General features: G+C 40.1%; 1 protein-coding gene across 1 annotated transcript in view; it reads left to right on the top strand.

Moving 5' to 3' along the window:
- Positions 1-16,271, top strand: part of PTPRM (protein tyrosine phosphatase, receptor type M) — a 509,160-nt gene that overhangs the window by 192,799 nt on the left and 300,090 nt on the right. Inside the window, exon 8 of the mRNA XM_015406598.1 lies at positions 13,892-14,200. Within this exon, the coding sequence (XP_015262084.1) occupies positions 13,892-14,200 (309 nt within the window). The remainder of the gene's footprint in view (positions 1-13,891; positions 14,201-16,271) is intronic.

The following is a 16,271-nucleotide window of genomic DNA, read 5'->3' as shown; positions in this document are numbered from 1 at the left end:
GAATAAAAATGTTTTAATGGCAACGTGCTAGTGGCAAATACCCAGTAGTGATATCACATCGCTAGCTTTTTAGTTTTACCATAAAGTTTTGCCCAAATCCTAGAGTGTCACCTCAGCATCATGCCAGTAATGCAACATCACTTCCAGTAATGTCATACTACCAGTGTGGTGCCATTTCCCCAGCCCCATCCTGTATATCAATGTATATTCCTCAAACCTGCTCCTGTATGCAGCCAGATTAAACTTGGTAGATGAAAAGAAAGACAAGTGTACAGCAGATTTGACTTCTGTAAGCCATTTTAGCAATACACTACAATTTTTTCCCAGGAATCCTTCAATAGTTCGGTCACACATAAGGGGAAAGGAAATGAAAGGAGCACACTTGCCTGTAGTCTTTCAAGGCTTGTTAATAAACAAGCCGTGGTTTATTTGTTATGTCTAGACTCAAGTATTGTGAGAAAACTCCTTAAATGACTGTGTCAAAAGCTGTGACAACCACAACAACTGCAGAAACGGAACACTGACCATTAATCCCTACCCCCTCTCCGCTGTCCCCTTTTCTGTTTAAAATGTATCAATGAATAAGTAAATGAATAAAGGAATGTTTTTCTAATTTCTTCTCACACTTGCTGTAGCCTTCATCCTGCTTCTTCCCACATCTTTGATCTACCTCTTTTCTTCTTTTCTGTACTTTCTCGGTATGTATTTGAAGTCTTTGGGAACAAAGTATGACTACCTTGACTGTATTTAAGAAGCCTGGCCTTAGAGATGCGTATAGTTCTGGTATCCTCATGGAATTTATCAATAACTTAGATTTTGTCCTCATATCTATAATGAAGACTTAACAAAAACCCAGTTGAGTAAGCTCTTAATTGTGCTGTACTTAATCTGTACTGAGGGATAATTACCGGAAATGTGTTTTCCTTCCAGATTTGCATTTTCATCACAGCACCTGGAATGCATTTAGGGTAAAGTAACACTGACATAAGTGTGAAATGTAAAATACATATCTTCACTCCCATATTTTTTTCCACTTATCAGTTAGATTCATACTTCCTTCAAGCCCAAGAAAGAAAATTGTAAGAACACATACTTGTCTGTCTTTGGAATTCTCTAGAATTAGCCTGTCATGAAATGTAAAACTAATGTGTGGTTGTAAAAACTATCACCAGCATTTCGCTTGCTTCTGGCTGCTGGCTAAGTAGATTTGGGAATGAAAGGGGTTATTACAAAGTGAGTTCTGAATAGCTAGGTATGTCATTTTAAACAAGCAACTAAAATGTCTCTCAAATTCAGAATATAATTTTGTTTATATTCATAGAGCTTTTTTTTGGTAAAGTTTTCTTTCCATTTGGGAGAGCTAAGCAAGCAGTTGAACTTATTTGAAAGAAGCACAGAACAATTGATTTTTCCTATTAAAATATATTAGAATGTATAAAGCTCACATTATATAATACAGTTATGAAATGTCAGCAGTCATATATACAAGTAAGTAAAGTAATATAGGTTCAGTTTTAAACTGTGTTGTTTTCTGAATAGTTTTGATCAGAACTGGTAGAAAACACAAAAGGAATTGGTTCTGGTGGAAAGTGCTATCCAGTCACAGCTGACTTATGGCGACACCATTGGGTTCTCAAGACAAGAGATGTTCAGAGGTGGTTTGCCATTACCTTCCTCTGCACCATGACCCTGGTATTCCTTGGTGGTGTCCCATTCAACTTATAGCCAGGGCCAGCTCTTCTTAGCTTCTGTGATTTGATGAGATTGAGCTAAACCTGGGCTATCCTGGCCAGGGCACAAAAGGAAATTACTGATAATTAAATATTTTAGACTGAATTTTGGTCCATTGACATTTGGTCTTCAGAGGATATGTGAGTACCTGTAATGTGCGCATGCATGCATTACATACAAAGACAGACACACACACAAACCTGTTAGAAAAGGTGCTGTATTTAAAAAGGCTGAAAAGTACTAGGTATCCCTCTAGTGGACCACTGAAAATTGAACACAGATTAAGTTTGAAAAACTACTAATTTCCTATAAATGTTCCTAATGGCTGGGATTGGAATACTGAAAGTACTGTGGTATGTCTTCACCTCTCTTTATATTATACTATATTTACTAAAGATTAAAAAATGGATGCTTAGCATAATATTTCAAGAACATTATTCAGTTATTTACTGATTGTTACAAATTTCACTGATTTAAAAGTAGGCATGATTTTGCAATTGGCAGTTCAGATCCAGTACAATACAGGTTGTGAACAGGAACCTGATCCTTCAGTGAGTTGTTTGGATGTGACCAGATGAATTCAGACATGTCTGTTTGGCATGACTACCTTGGTTTCTCAAAATTACAATGCTTTTTCACAGCAGTTGTTCCACCACCATTTGTTTGCCCCCCACTCCAGTTGAGGGTTGCCAGGTCCTTACTGGCTGCTGTCCAGGGGCTCCAGGATCTGGTCTGCAATCTTCCTGTGCATGTGCAAAGCACACACACCACGATGATGTCAACCAGAAGTGACATCATCATGTCACCGATGTCAGGAGGTGATGCTCTAGTTTTTTGGCAAAATTCTATGGGTTGAGCCCAAACAGAGCAGGCAGCAGCTCTGCTTTTGTTTTGCTCCACTTTAAAGGCCATGAAGGGGAGTAGGAGGTAATTAGATTAATTTCAGTCTAATCAACTTTAATTAGGTTAACTGCTCCCTAAAAAAATTAATGCGCCCAAAGAAAAAAAATCCTGGCTACAGGCCTGATCTTGGGCCACTCACTCTCTCTCTCTCACCCTAACCCATCTCCCAGGGTAGTTGCTGTAAGGATAAAACAAAAGGAGAGAGCTGTTTTAGAGCCCCATTAGGGAGAAATGCAGGATATAAATATGTAAATAGTATCATTTGTACCATTGGGTGATATACCTGGTGTCTTGGTGTTAATAGCACATTAGCTCAAAACTAACATCTGTCTGTCATCTAACTGCCTGTCTGTCTGTCTCTGATGGAGCTATACTTCCTCTGGCAGAGGGGAAATTCTTTTAGGTCACCATTACGGAGCTTTCTCAATGCTGCCCCTGTCTCAATCATCGTTTTCTGCCTCCAATTTAGGTAAAGGTAAAGGTTCCCTTGCCCGAAGCCAGTCGAGTCCGACTCTAGGGTTGCGGTGCTCATCTCCGTTTCAAAGCCGAAGAGCCAGCGCTGTCCGAAGACATTTCCGTGGTCATGTGGCCGGCATGACTAAACACCAAGGCGCACGGAACGCTGTTAAAAGGAAAAGGGGGAAATGTCTGAATTGAGAGTTGCAGTGTGGGTGTCTTTGGGTGCTTTCAGTGTTTGCTTTTTTGTCGTTATGAATCCTCTTCTCCCTTTGCTTACTGCCTAGCTCTGTTTGTTTTCCAGTTCCAGCTAATCAACTCTGGTGTACCATGGCACCAGGGCTATCCCCTTAGGGTACAAATAGTATCAAGGTGTAATAGCACTAGTTTCAAAAAAAATTAAAGTAAAAGGCAACTGCAGCAACCAGGTCAGAAACAACTGGAACTGCAGCAATATGGCCCTATATAATAAGTGGCTACTACAGAAGCACAGAGCTGCTCAACATGAGTTTTGACCTTAACCATTGAGCTGACCCAATCAGGCAATTGCTTCACATCTAATCACAGGAGCTGAGCAAGATAAATTAGCCTGGCAATAATGTCTGTGTCAAAATTTGCAGTGCACCTGGTTAAAATTGGGTTTTGTTTGTTTGTTTCATAATACTGCCTTATAATCCTGGCTCTCTATGAGTTTGTGTCTTTCTCTCTCTTTAAACAGAATAAAAGTTTATGCTCTTTCATTTGTCAAGAATTGTTTCATCATATTCTACTCTTGAGGCTTGTTTTATCCCACATATAAGCAGTAACCATGATAATTCATTACCTCAAGCAGATGTACTGTAATAACTATATAACTCCTGTAAAAACAAATTGCAAAGGTCAGTAACTGAAAGATGATGTAAAAGCTTGTGGGCCATTATAAATCTGTGCTAGGTACTCTAAGGAAATGTGTCTTCAACCTTCACCTAGTTTGTTTTCACTAAATACTTTTTAAAAAGAAAACAGGTCAAATTAACCCAAAGTTAATAACTATGATAATAGATGTTCTGTTCTGGGTAAGGAGAAGATAGATGGACAGACAGACAGATATTTCAAGTTAATGGATCATGTATAATATTTAATTGTGCAGGGAGGAATACAGAATATCTTAGTGAATAGTAGTAGTACAGAAATTTCCCTGTACCTCATTCTGCATTCCGGAGAAGGAGAGTTGGATTTATACTCTGCCCTTCACTTGGAGTCTCAGAGTGGCTTACAATCTCCTTCCGTTCCTCTCCCCACAACAGATACCCTGTGAGGTAGGTGAAGCTGAGAGAGCTCTGAGAGAACTGTGACTGACCCAAGGTCACCCAGCTGGCTGCATGTGGAAGAGTGGGGAATCCAACCTGGTTCTCCAAAGTGGCTCTCTACACCACTACGCCAAACTTAGCATTCATATCCTCTGTAGTACCACCATTGCCACTGACCTCTTATGTGAGACAATTATGCAGCTGTCATGGCATCTATTAGATTCAGGAAATATCTGTGACATCCAATGACAAAAGAGATTTTTTGACTGTTTGAACTTTTATAAAAAGTGCATTTCAATACTGAGAGCTTGTTTACCCTTCTTTGAGTGCGCATATAGTCTTTCTAAAATAAAGTGCAATACCTTGCCCTGCAGCAGAGCTTCACTATTCAAAAAACATTATATTTATTTGTTGTATCCCCGCCCCCTCTTTTCCCATCCAGTATTGGAAGACAAAGCTATCATTTGTTAATGGAATGGACATTCTTCTAGAATCAGGCAGTTGTCATGCAGTTCTCTAGGACTTGTAGTGCAGTCACTGCAAGATTAAGCTAGTCATGAAGTTAGTAGTATTGTGAGGGAAGCTGTTGCCATCTCTACTTAAAAATATATATTTTTTTCAAGTCCAGACAAAAAGAAGAGAAGAGAATAGGTCCACAAAAAGCTTTAATGCATATAGAGCGTCATCTGGGAATCGTCTGCCACACATGACCAAGTATAGAATTATAAGCCTGCGCAGAGGTACTAGGTGACCTGCAGGTCTTGACTGCCCTGGAAAAAAATTGCCCAAGCTCCCCCCCAAAAAACCCCAACGGAATGTGATTTCAGCCTGTTGCTTTCAGTAGTTTTAAGCGTACTTCATGGTAATGCTGGATTGCTACCTCTGGATTTAAGCCCCTCACTTTGCAAAATCACATTATTTCAGCTTTGGGAACTCAAATAGTGCCTTCTCACATACATTCGGATATTATTTCAGTCTGAATGCACATTCTCTCCAGTTTTGCTGTTTCTTATGTCATGCATGTACCAATTTCACATTTGAAAGCTGTCAGGAAGTTGAAACCAAACACTTTTCAAAAACTAGACAACTAACCTGTTCCTGAGAGTTTTGCAAAGGTACTATGCTGAAGGACAAAACCCGTGCAGCAAAGAATACTAGAGCAGAACTTTATAGCAATGTAAAAGAAATAAAATGGTAATCTTGTCTTTTCAGGAAGAGTTCTGATTACATTTGTGTTGTTATGGATATTAGCATGACAGGAATGTGTAACAGACCACTAAAGATCTGCTTCGTAAAGTCGTGTATATTACGTCAGGGAATTGTGTCCTGTTGACATCTGGCATCTACTGGAACAGTGTAACTAGGGAACATTTAGCAGACTGCAGTGGAAGAACACAAATAACGATTGTAACTTACACTGCAAAAGCATTTTTAATGCGCTACCAAGCATCAGCCTTGTTAGTGTCTTGCACCGTGTCTCTTAGATCAGAATCCTGAAACCTTGAAATTAGGGTTGCCATTCCCCGGGCGGGGGCAGGTGATGCCCCGATTTGTTAGGCTCCCCTCAGATGCTCCCCCCAGCAGTTGTCCATGGCCCTGCTTCAAAAGAGCAGGTGCTGTGTCTGCCTGCCCCACAAGCCACAAATTCTTTTCGAGCAAGGGCAGCCTGCTCCTGCCCTGCAAGCCACGCATGGTGTCTAGGTTCCCCCCAACCATTTAAAGGGAAAGTTCCCTTTAAATGGTTGGGGGAAAGGGTGGGGACGTGCATGTGTGGTGCTGTGTCCCCCAACACAATGATGTCACACTATGTTCATCACATTGGGGACTGCCCCGCCCCCTTCCGACATGCCCTCCAAATCCCCCTACCAGGGAGAAGATGGGACCTGGTAATCCTACTTGAAATTTTACATATGTAAAGCACAGTCTCACACATGTCATTATACCACTGAGGAGTAGTTATCACATATGGTAAATAAATTTTATAGAAGCATTGTTTTGTCTAGAGACTTTGTCAATTCTTTATTTACCCTACCTTGATGGTTCATTATAATCATCTCAGACATCCATACATGTACTTTACACCTACTTCATGAATTACCCCTGCATTGACCCATGTGGATCTATAAGAACCAGATCATCACTGAGACAGTACCCTAAGACCACAATTGTACCTTTAAAGATTGACTACCTCTTTCAATAGTCTTTCAGTAGTCATGTATGGCTGCGAGAGTTGGACTATAAGGAAGGCCGAGCGCTGAAGAATAGATTCTTTTGAACTATGGTGCTGGAGAAGACTCTTGAGAGTCCCTTGGACTGCAAGAAGATCAAATCAGTCAATCCTAAAAGAAATCAACCCTGACTGTTCCCTGGAAGGCCAGATAATGAAACTGAAGCTCAAATACTTTGGCCACCAAATGAGAAGGGAGCACTCCCTGGAGAAGACCCTGATGCTGGGAAAGATTGAAGGTCAAAGAAGACGGGGACGGCAAAAGATGAGATGGTTGGACAGTGTCATCGATGCAACGAACATGAAATTGAGCCTACTTCAGAGGACAGCGGAAGACAGGAGGGCCTGGCGGGAGATGATCCATGGGGTCGCGAAGAGTCGGACTCGACTGTGCGACTGAACAACAACAAATACTGCCTTGATCAGGGCGCACCTGGAGTACTGTGTGTAGTTCTGGAGGCCTCTCTTCAAAAAGGATGTGGACAAAATCGAGAGGGTGCAGAAGAGAGCTACTAGGATGATCAGGGGTCTGGAGACTGAGCCCTACGAAGAAAGGCTAAAGGCCCTGGCAATGTTTAGTTTGGAGAAGAGGAGATTGAGGGGGGACATGATTGCTCTCTTTAAACATTTGAAAGGCTGTTATTTGGAGGAGGGCAAGGAGCTGTTCCAGTTGGCAGCAGAGGATAGGACCCAAAGCAACGGGTTTAAATTACATGCAGAAAGCTATCAGCTGGATATTAGGAAAAAACTTTTTCACGGTCAGAGTGGTTCAAAGGTGGAATCAGCTTCCTAGGGAGGTGGTTAGCTCCCCTTCACAGACAGCTTTCAAGAAGAGGCTGGATGAATATTTGTCAGAGATGCTTTAGGCTGGTCCTGCATTGGGCAGGGGGTTGGATTAGATGGTCTGTATGGCCCCTTCCAACTCTATGATTCTATAATCCAGGGTCACCCAACTGGCTAAATGTGGAGAAGCAGAGAATCAAATCTGGGTTTCCAGATTAGAGTCCACCACTCTTAACTACTACAACAATCTGACTGCTGGCAGGCACGTAACAGTACTACTCCCTGGAAACTTTTGCTTCGGCCAATGTTAAATCTGTGCCAGAAATACCAAAAGAGAGATGCCACAGAGGAATAGTAGTGCTTCTACAAAGGGTTTTTGAGACCAGTGCATGAACATGGAGTCAGTTTGAGGAGTAGGGCCACATTTACATGAACTGGACTCTAGAGTATAGGGCTCCAGAGTTCTTCTCCAGCTCAAAACTTAAGATGAATCTGAGAAAATTTCTTCATCCCTCTCCCCAGATCTTGGCCGCTTCTAATCACAACATTCAGATCACTTTATTTAGTTTTTTAAAACAGTTCACTGAATATTTTTAAATAAATTTCTTCTATTGCAGTACAAGTGGTTTGTATTAATTAAGGATTATTAGACTATTTGGATGCATTTTTAAATTATTCTCTTGCTCTTCTAAGATGCAAATGTCTTGTTATAGGATCTACTAGTTATAGTCAAGGCTTAAATCCCATTTCCTGAGGTAGTATATGGTCTATAAATGAAAACGTACTATTTTTTTTTTAAGTTCCCTTTTCCATCTGCAGCCTATGATAAAGGAGGAGCGGTTAAAAAAAATCCCTTGCAGCATGAGCTTTGCTTCTAACCCATGATTTTGATTATCAATGACAGGATCCTAAAATTACACTTAAATGTCTCTCACATATTCTGAAATTGAGTTTCTGAAAAAAGCACAGTGGTTGTAATAGGAGATAAAGTATGAAGTTCCAAAGAAATGAGCCGTGAATTGAACCTGCAATGGAAATTGATCCTATCAGTCCATTTTTTGCTCTATGCTCTCTGGAAAACACAGCTGAATGTCGAAGGAACTAGGAACTCTGATTAAATAGGATGCTGAACTGCCGGGGGCTAGAGCTGGACCAGCCAGTCCCTAAGGTCATGAGCGCAACTGCCAGACTTCACTGTTTGATACCTACCTAAAAATGGCAGAAACAGAACAGTCTGAAAAATGCGTCAAGTGATGCGTCAAGTGTTGTCAGGGGGATACCAAAGAACTATCTAAGCTTCAAGCATGACAGGCGTTGCTCTCTTTCAGAAAGCAATCCTGTTCTCTTATCATGAGTCAGTGAGCCCAGGATGCCACATGATTCATGTCATCAGGGCCTATCATAATAGCCCAGCATGCTGCTGGCTAGTGAATGCCTTATTCAAGCAGCTGTAAAAGCAGAAGGATATAGCTCTGTAATCTTCCACAACAGAAGTTTACCCAGTGAGGAGAAAATGAATGGGTTGGTTGTGAAAACATAACTAATTACCTTATTACCGAAGCCTCTGAGATTTATGGGTGGCATTCAAAATGGATACTGTGGCATGTAAACCTATTTTGGCAAGGCTAATGAATGTGATAGTAATCACGATTAGTGTGGCTAAATCACACTTTTCTTGTTACTAACTTGGTCACTCATTAAGACTTGGTGTATTTTAAGACAGTGGTTCACCTCATGCAGCAAATTTTGTATTAGGATTTTCATGTACTTAGTTTCTCTTTAGACTGCAGAATTGGATTTCCATGCGATGAAGTGTTGGAGAAAAAGGCTTCCCTCCAGGAAATATCTAGCATGACATTTTTTGTGTGTGTTTGTTTTACATTTGCTCAAAACTGAATTTTTTATAGCTCTTGTGCATATTTAGTTTGTACGTTTGATTGTTCTAGTAAGATGTTTTCAAATGATTACAAAATGGAAGACTATACTTGTTAATCAAGATTGGTTATCTTGATAAACAAAAACTTCTTTCTTTAGAATGAAACTGTTGCTAGATATTATTGTTAAGCCGTAAAAATGGGGTTTTAGTTGATTACAGCTAGCCTGTTAATAATTATTAAATATGTGAAGAATACATTGCAGTAAATCTTGATTTATCAAATTCATATGAACCCCCCCCCCCAAGCTATGATATGGGGCAGGAAGAAGAAGCTGATTGGTGGTGTCACCTGGAAAGCCAGGGGATCCATGTATGTTGCCTATACATGTATACCTCACAACTCTAGTTTGGGATCTTATGTACACAGTCACATAATTGTGGTGATGTTTGGGAACACCTGAGAGGGTTTTAGCTGAACTAAACCAATCTTTATTGAGTAAAGTGATATATAGAAAGGCAAGAAAATTGAATATGTCAAAAATGCAATATAATGAAATCACACATACCTGCAAATGCAGTTGAATGCAATGAAACAATTTCTTGTGTAGGTGGTCATATTTAGCCAAATGTGTCCATCTACAGCTAGCCCAACCAAGACTCATCTGTGCATGTATTTACAATGTCCCCAATGCGAAAAAAAAAGAAGAGGGATCAGATGAGAGAGAAGGTATTGTGGCAGAGGCTGTAGAAAAAATAAGGCTGACTGGACAAATTGGGGAAGGAAGGATCAGGTTTACAAGGGAGGGGATGAAAATAAAAGGGTGCAGTTAGGGTTGCCAGTCCCCAGGTGGGAGTAGGGGATTCCCCCAATTCCTGCCCACTGCCCACAGGGGGAAGCCCCAACCCCAACAACAACTATCAGCGGCCACCCCCTCCCTCTCCTCCTGTGCAATCTAAAGGCCCCTCCAGCTGATCAGCGGGAGTACATGGGCTGCCAATCAGCTGGAGAGGGCCCTTTAAATCTTGTAGGAAGGAAGGGAGAGTGGCAGCTGCTGGCCACACACCTGAACTCCAAGCGGTGAATTCTCTGTTTGGAATTGAGGCAAGGTGTGCGGCACACAGCCCCACTTGTAAAACACCATTTGAAGGGAATCTTCCCTTTAAATGGTGTTTTCCTAGTGGGGGCTGCTCGTGCCTAAACTCTCAAGTGGTGAATTCGGTGTTTGGAGTTGAGGCAAGGCTTGTGGTGCCTGGCCTCTCTTGCAAAACACCATTTGAAGGGAACCTACCCTTTAAATGCTGCTTTACAAATGGGTGTCGCTGGCGCCTTCCAAGGGGCTGTGTCCCCAATGTGATGAGGTCACTTCTGTGTGATGTCATCATGTTGGGGACATCCCTGCCCCCTCTTGGACCCCCTCCCAAAGTAACCCTAGGTGCAGCCTTGGAAGTTTTGGGAGGAACAGAGAGAGAGGAGCGACACAATATGGATGTGCTGGTTGGAGTAGAAAAGAGGGGGAGTGCATTCTGGCAGAAAGAGAGATGCCTCTGGATTGAACATATGAGAAAAGGGAAGAGAGAGGAGGAGAGCAAGGAAGAGAGCCGGAGGCAAGGACCTGGAGGAACTGGGCTTAGAGCAAGAACAGTTGGGGCAGGAGATAGATAGTTTCATACATTGCTTGATCCTGAAGCATGAGCATTGCCAAACGGTGTGGTGAAGGAGGGACAGTCCTGAGGTGAAACTGAATCCAACATGCCAGGCTAACTAGGGGGTCTTTTATATTCAGAATCTGTGTCCTCTTCTGCCAGTGGCAAGAAAAAAGTTTTATGAGTACTTCAGGAGGGTCTTAATGGGGAAGAACATGAAATTATTCTGCTAATTGAGGACTTGATTAATTTTCTGAACAGATTTGTAATGCTTGAGTGGAATGGACTATCAGGTTATTGTCCCACAAGTGCTGGGTAAGGGGAGATCTGACAAACCCTTGTTGAAAAAGTGTGACCCAAGCATGACCTGGAGGGAAAAAGATACTCCATTCCTGTGATTCTCTAACATAGCAAGACAGTCCCATTACCTCGTTTTCCATCTCTTTTTTCCCTTCTAGCATTTTCACTAGATTGGATGGATGGAGCAGTTCTCTTAACTATCACATTCTACAAGCAATGGGGGGGGGTGCTACCTCCCCTTTTATATTTATATTATCAGTTCCAGCCAGCTTTCTTACTACCCACTTTTTCTCAGAAGTCATTCACATAAGATGCTGATGTGTGACCCCTTCTCCACACACAGACTGCGTACCACCCTCTAAAATATCTCTCACACACAGGCTCTGGGTTACACATAGGTCAGGCCATCACACATTACTACCCTCCTTGTTTCTATTAAAATATAGAGAGAGCTATGACCATTTCGCACCTCAGGTCCTCTCTCACATTCACAGAGACATCACTCACTCAACACTTCACAAAGTTATTGGGATTGGGGCTCAAACACTGTTCCATTCACACACAGCCACCATTTATTCATATCCTATACACACACATTCACACACCGAGATATTTTGTGTGTGTATGTTTCTTTCCCTGAGACACAAAGTCCATGGGGTTAAACAAACAAGGAGTTAACTTTTATTTGTGGTTTTATTTGTGAAGAAAGTAAGGCCAGAGGTAACAATATTTCTTTTCCCTTGAACTTTTGAACAGTTTCCCTGTTCCACTATCTTGGATCTTCTGTTACAAACGGACTTTTTTTTTTTAAAGTCAACTAGCTTTAAGCTGATCTGTGCTTCGGCTTCACTCAATCAGATATCTTCTTTTCCCTCTCAACTCCCTAGCTACCAACTCCCAATTCCTCTCTTAACTTCTGTTTTCTAACATTCCATCAGCTTTCATTGGTCACTCCTAAAGATAGGGGGAACCTAATCTGTCCATCACAGCTGGTAACTACAGTTCACTTACCCATCCAATTAACTCATCATGAGGCTCACTCACATCACCTCTCTCTTTTCTCAGTTCTCCTCCCCCAACACACTTTGCATTTTCAGAGCCAGTGTGATGATGGATTTCCCACACACACACACACACAATTCTGTTGCTAGTGGTTGATTATTTATTTATTTATTTATTTTCGGATTTCTACCCCGCCCTCCCAGCCAAAGCTGGCTCAGGGCAGCTTACATAAAAACAAATAAGTTATATTAAAACATAAGTTACAATTAAAACAATTTTAAAACCATAATAAAGTGCTAGTAGTTGTTTTTGTTCGTTTGATGGTGGCAGCCATTATTCGATGTTCTTAACTCACAATCAGCTTGCAGTGTTCATTTTTTATTGTCCTTGCAGTGCTTGATGTCGTTTAGGCTGTTGGTAGCAGTTTCAGGGGTCAGAGTCAAGGAAGAGATTGGAAATGACAAGGACAAGAGAGAAGAGCTGTCCCTCAGCCATGAATTTTCCTGGCAACATCTGTCCCATAAATAGTTAGCATTGGATAGATGAGTGAGCAGTCCTGAAAAGTAGAGTAAGTTTAGAGAGGCCTGGTTTCAAAACATTTGAGCAACATTGATGAGTATAGAACTGTGAAAATAGGAGCAATAGATTTTGTAACTTGCAATTTTATTGTATTTTTTGCAAGCTTAAGGTAAAACGAATAACGTCTTTGAACAATATTGCAAGCTTGCAGGGAATTATTAGAAGCCAAATGTGATGGAATTTGTGGCAAATGTTTAGAATATTCTTGGTAAAGATATGTTGATTAATAAACATGAGCCAGAAGATGCATATTAATCTATTTATATATAAGAGTTTTCTAGCTCATTAAAACTCTGCTTGGCATTTCAACTAGCGAAGCAGTAGATAAAACTACTCATTGTCTTTTATCTTGTTGAGGGCTCTCATATGAAAAAAAACCAGATTATTGCTAAATTCATTTAATAGTTCCACTGGTGACAGTCTTCTGAGTATTTTACTGACATGTAAGCAAGTTCTAGCCCATTCTATAATATGATAGAAGCCTTTGTTGAATTTCCCATTGTGATCTCATATTGATTTGGTCGATATGAATAGGAAAAGAGGTTTGGTTTTAATGGCAGCTGTATGAAGTCAGTCTGGGAACAGTCATAAAATCATAATATTTATTGCTTGCAGTTGTGCCAGACTACGACTTTGAGATATCCTGTTGTTGTCTTCAGCTGGTATGGAGCCCAAATAAACAAAATTAGTCCCTCAATTATATGTGCTATATATGCAGAAAAAAGATAAATCACCACACCCAACACTCAAAGCTTTGTACAGTGTATACATCCCCTGAGAGCTGATGAGGAAACTTAATGCAATGGGAGGGGTTAATTTTTGCTAAAGTTGATAGTATTTGTCAGCTCTAGGGGGTGTGAATGTGGACAGGATCCACGTATCAAAGCCTGTGTTCCTTTTTTCATATCCTTTATCATTATTACACTACTTTTAATGGAATTGCCATATTAATTTTATTTCTCTTCAGGTCAGCACATATTGAGCTATAAATGCCTAGAAATGTGTGGTCCTCTTCTTAAAAGTATATGGCTTCAGAGCCAAATATCAGATATTTATTCAGAGTGTAGCATATACAAGTAATTATTTTCCTTATTTTTACAGATCCTGTGCGAGGTCCAAGAAAACTGGAGGTTGTAGATATTAAATCCAGGCAAATCACTATTACCTGGGAACCATTTGGCTACAATGTGACTCGTTGCCATAGGTACAACCTCACGGTCCATTACCGCTACCAAACTGGTGGACAAGAACAAGTCAGAGAAGAAGTGAGCTGGGATACTGACAATTCACATCCTCAGCATACCATTATTAATCTATCCCCGTATACTAATGTCAGTGTAAAACTTGTTCTTATGAATCCTGAAGGACGGAAAGAAAGCCAAGAAATTGTAGTACAGACAGATGAAGATGGTGAGTTTTAAAGTTTAAAGTTAGCCATATAATATGAAGCCATGTACTTTCCTAAGTTTTGACTGAATGCATTTAATATGAATATCAACATATTTAGCAATGGTTATATTTGCATAGTCATATAAGTTTTTGGAGGGAGGAAAGCTGTCCAGTTTTAAAGGATGCTGAGATTTGACATGTGAATATTTGGTTCCTAATCTGCTGGTGCTCTGATGGCCAGTTATTTAAAAGGATGGCTACATCTGCCTCAGAATAGTGAACTCAGCTACTCAGGATTCACTCTGTGAACTTGATATCATAACTCTGTGTAGCCAATCGCCTTTAGCTATGAGACAACATCACAAAGTCAACTGAGAGAGAGGGAATTGCCCTATCTATGAATGAACAATTTCACCCCGTTTCAGTGCATCCTTTGAAAAATCAGTGGAGCAGTTTTTACCAGCCATCCACCTAACTTTTTAACAAATAGCTCTGTTTCAGCCCTAAGTTATATGTGCCAACTAGGGTTGCCAGGTCAGATTGATCTGGCTGTGGGGGAGGGAAGGGACTTTCTGGGTAGTGTGCTAGTGTGTGACGTGTGCACGATGTAATGACATCACATGGAAGTGCATCATCACATCAGCGATGCCACACAGTGACGCTCTTGTATTTTTGGCAAAACTCTATGGTTAACTTTTACCCAAAATATCAGAGTGTCACCATACATCATTTCTGATTTGATGATGTCCCTTCCATGTGACATAATTACGTCATGTTTGGGGGTGGAATTTCCCCCCATTGGCCAGCTGGTCAGCAGTGGGGAAGAGGCCCAAAAATCAGAGGATCCCTCGCCCTGAACTGGGGAATGGCATACCTAGTGTCAACACATAATACAAGTTACCTATATTTGTTTGTAACTTAGCTAGGGACATTACTTGTCAAAACAAACAGTGTGTTAAAGAGGAAGTACCTCTTTAAAAGCAATACGCTTAATTCCATTGAGATTAACATTTTTCTTTTAGCAGAGGAGCTCTGCTGGGCACAACCCAGAAGTGATAAAGGGTACTCTAGGAATTGCTGGAAACTCTTTAGTTTCTTTATGAGAAGGAAATGTACATATTGTAACGTTTTAATTCACTGAATATATAGTCTTTTAAATATATTACTCACCATTTTTATATTGCTTGCCTTGGAATTATCAGCTTTTCTCTATTTATTTTCCTTTACATCAGAAATTAATATATAATGTTAAAAGTTTGAAAAGGGGTATTTAATTGAATTTTTAAAAGAATACCATCAAATTTAACAAGGTTGTGTGTGTTACATTCCAACTGGATTTTAATAAAAAATAAACAGTGTAACTAGTTTGGTGCTGTTGCGTGAGTAAGAAGCACTTCCATGGTTCCCTCTTGAGTTAAAGCTGTTCTCGAGTAGCTGTTCAGAAGGGGCAGGTAAATACAATCAGAATGGAAAGGTATCAAAGGTCTGCTCCATGAGAAAGTCCCCTTATTACAGTATGCTTTAAGAATTTCAAGGCATGAAACAAAATCTCTAATGGGCAGAACACTCAATTAATATATTTTAAAGATTTCTGATGGCTACTTAAAGGTTTTTTAGATTATCATTTTTTTAATTTGCTGCCTTTTTATCACTGATTTCACTGAGCATTTTTATAAAGTTATTGATTTCAGTAGTCATAAATGGAGTTACTGTGTCTGATAGCACTGCTAATCTACTGCTTTTGAGCTTTTACTACTTTTTGCCATTAATATATTGTTTATTTAATAATATTCAATATGTGAAACTACATAATACATACCATATAATATATTACCCATGCTTTTTCTACTTTTATTGTATGTCTGCTGATATTTAATATTTGTTCTTAAATTATTATTTCATGTTTCTATAGTTTATTGTACTTTGGTTTTTTATTGTAAACTACCTTAGTGCCCTTTGAACAGAAAGGCATGGTATAAAATGCCTAAACAATTATAAAACATTACTCAACAAAACACAACTTTTACATTCCGTTTGTAGTATTAAAGAGGATTTCCAATAAGGCCTGAAGAAACATTTATACCATTCTAGT

This window comes from Gekko japonicus, unplaced genomic scaffold (genome assembly GCF_001447785.1).
Source record: "Gekko japonicus isolate JY-2015 unplaced genomic scaffold, Gekko_japonicus_V1.1 scaffold138, whole genome shotgun sequence".
Classification (NCBI taxonomy): Eukaryota; Metazoa; Chordata; class Lepidosauria; order Squamata; family Gekkonidae; genus Gekko; species Gekko japonicus.
Note: the sequence above shows the minus strand (reverse complement) of the source record. Positions and strands in the feature narration are given on the sequence as shown.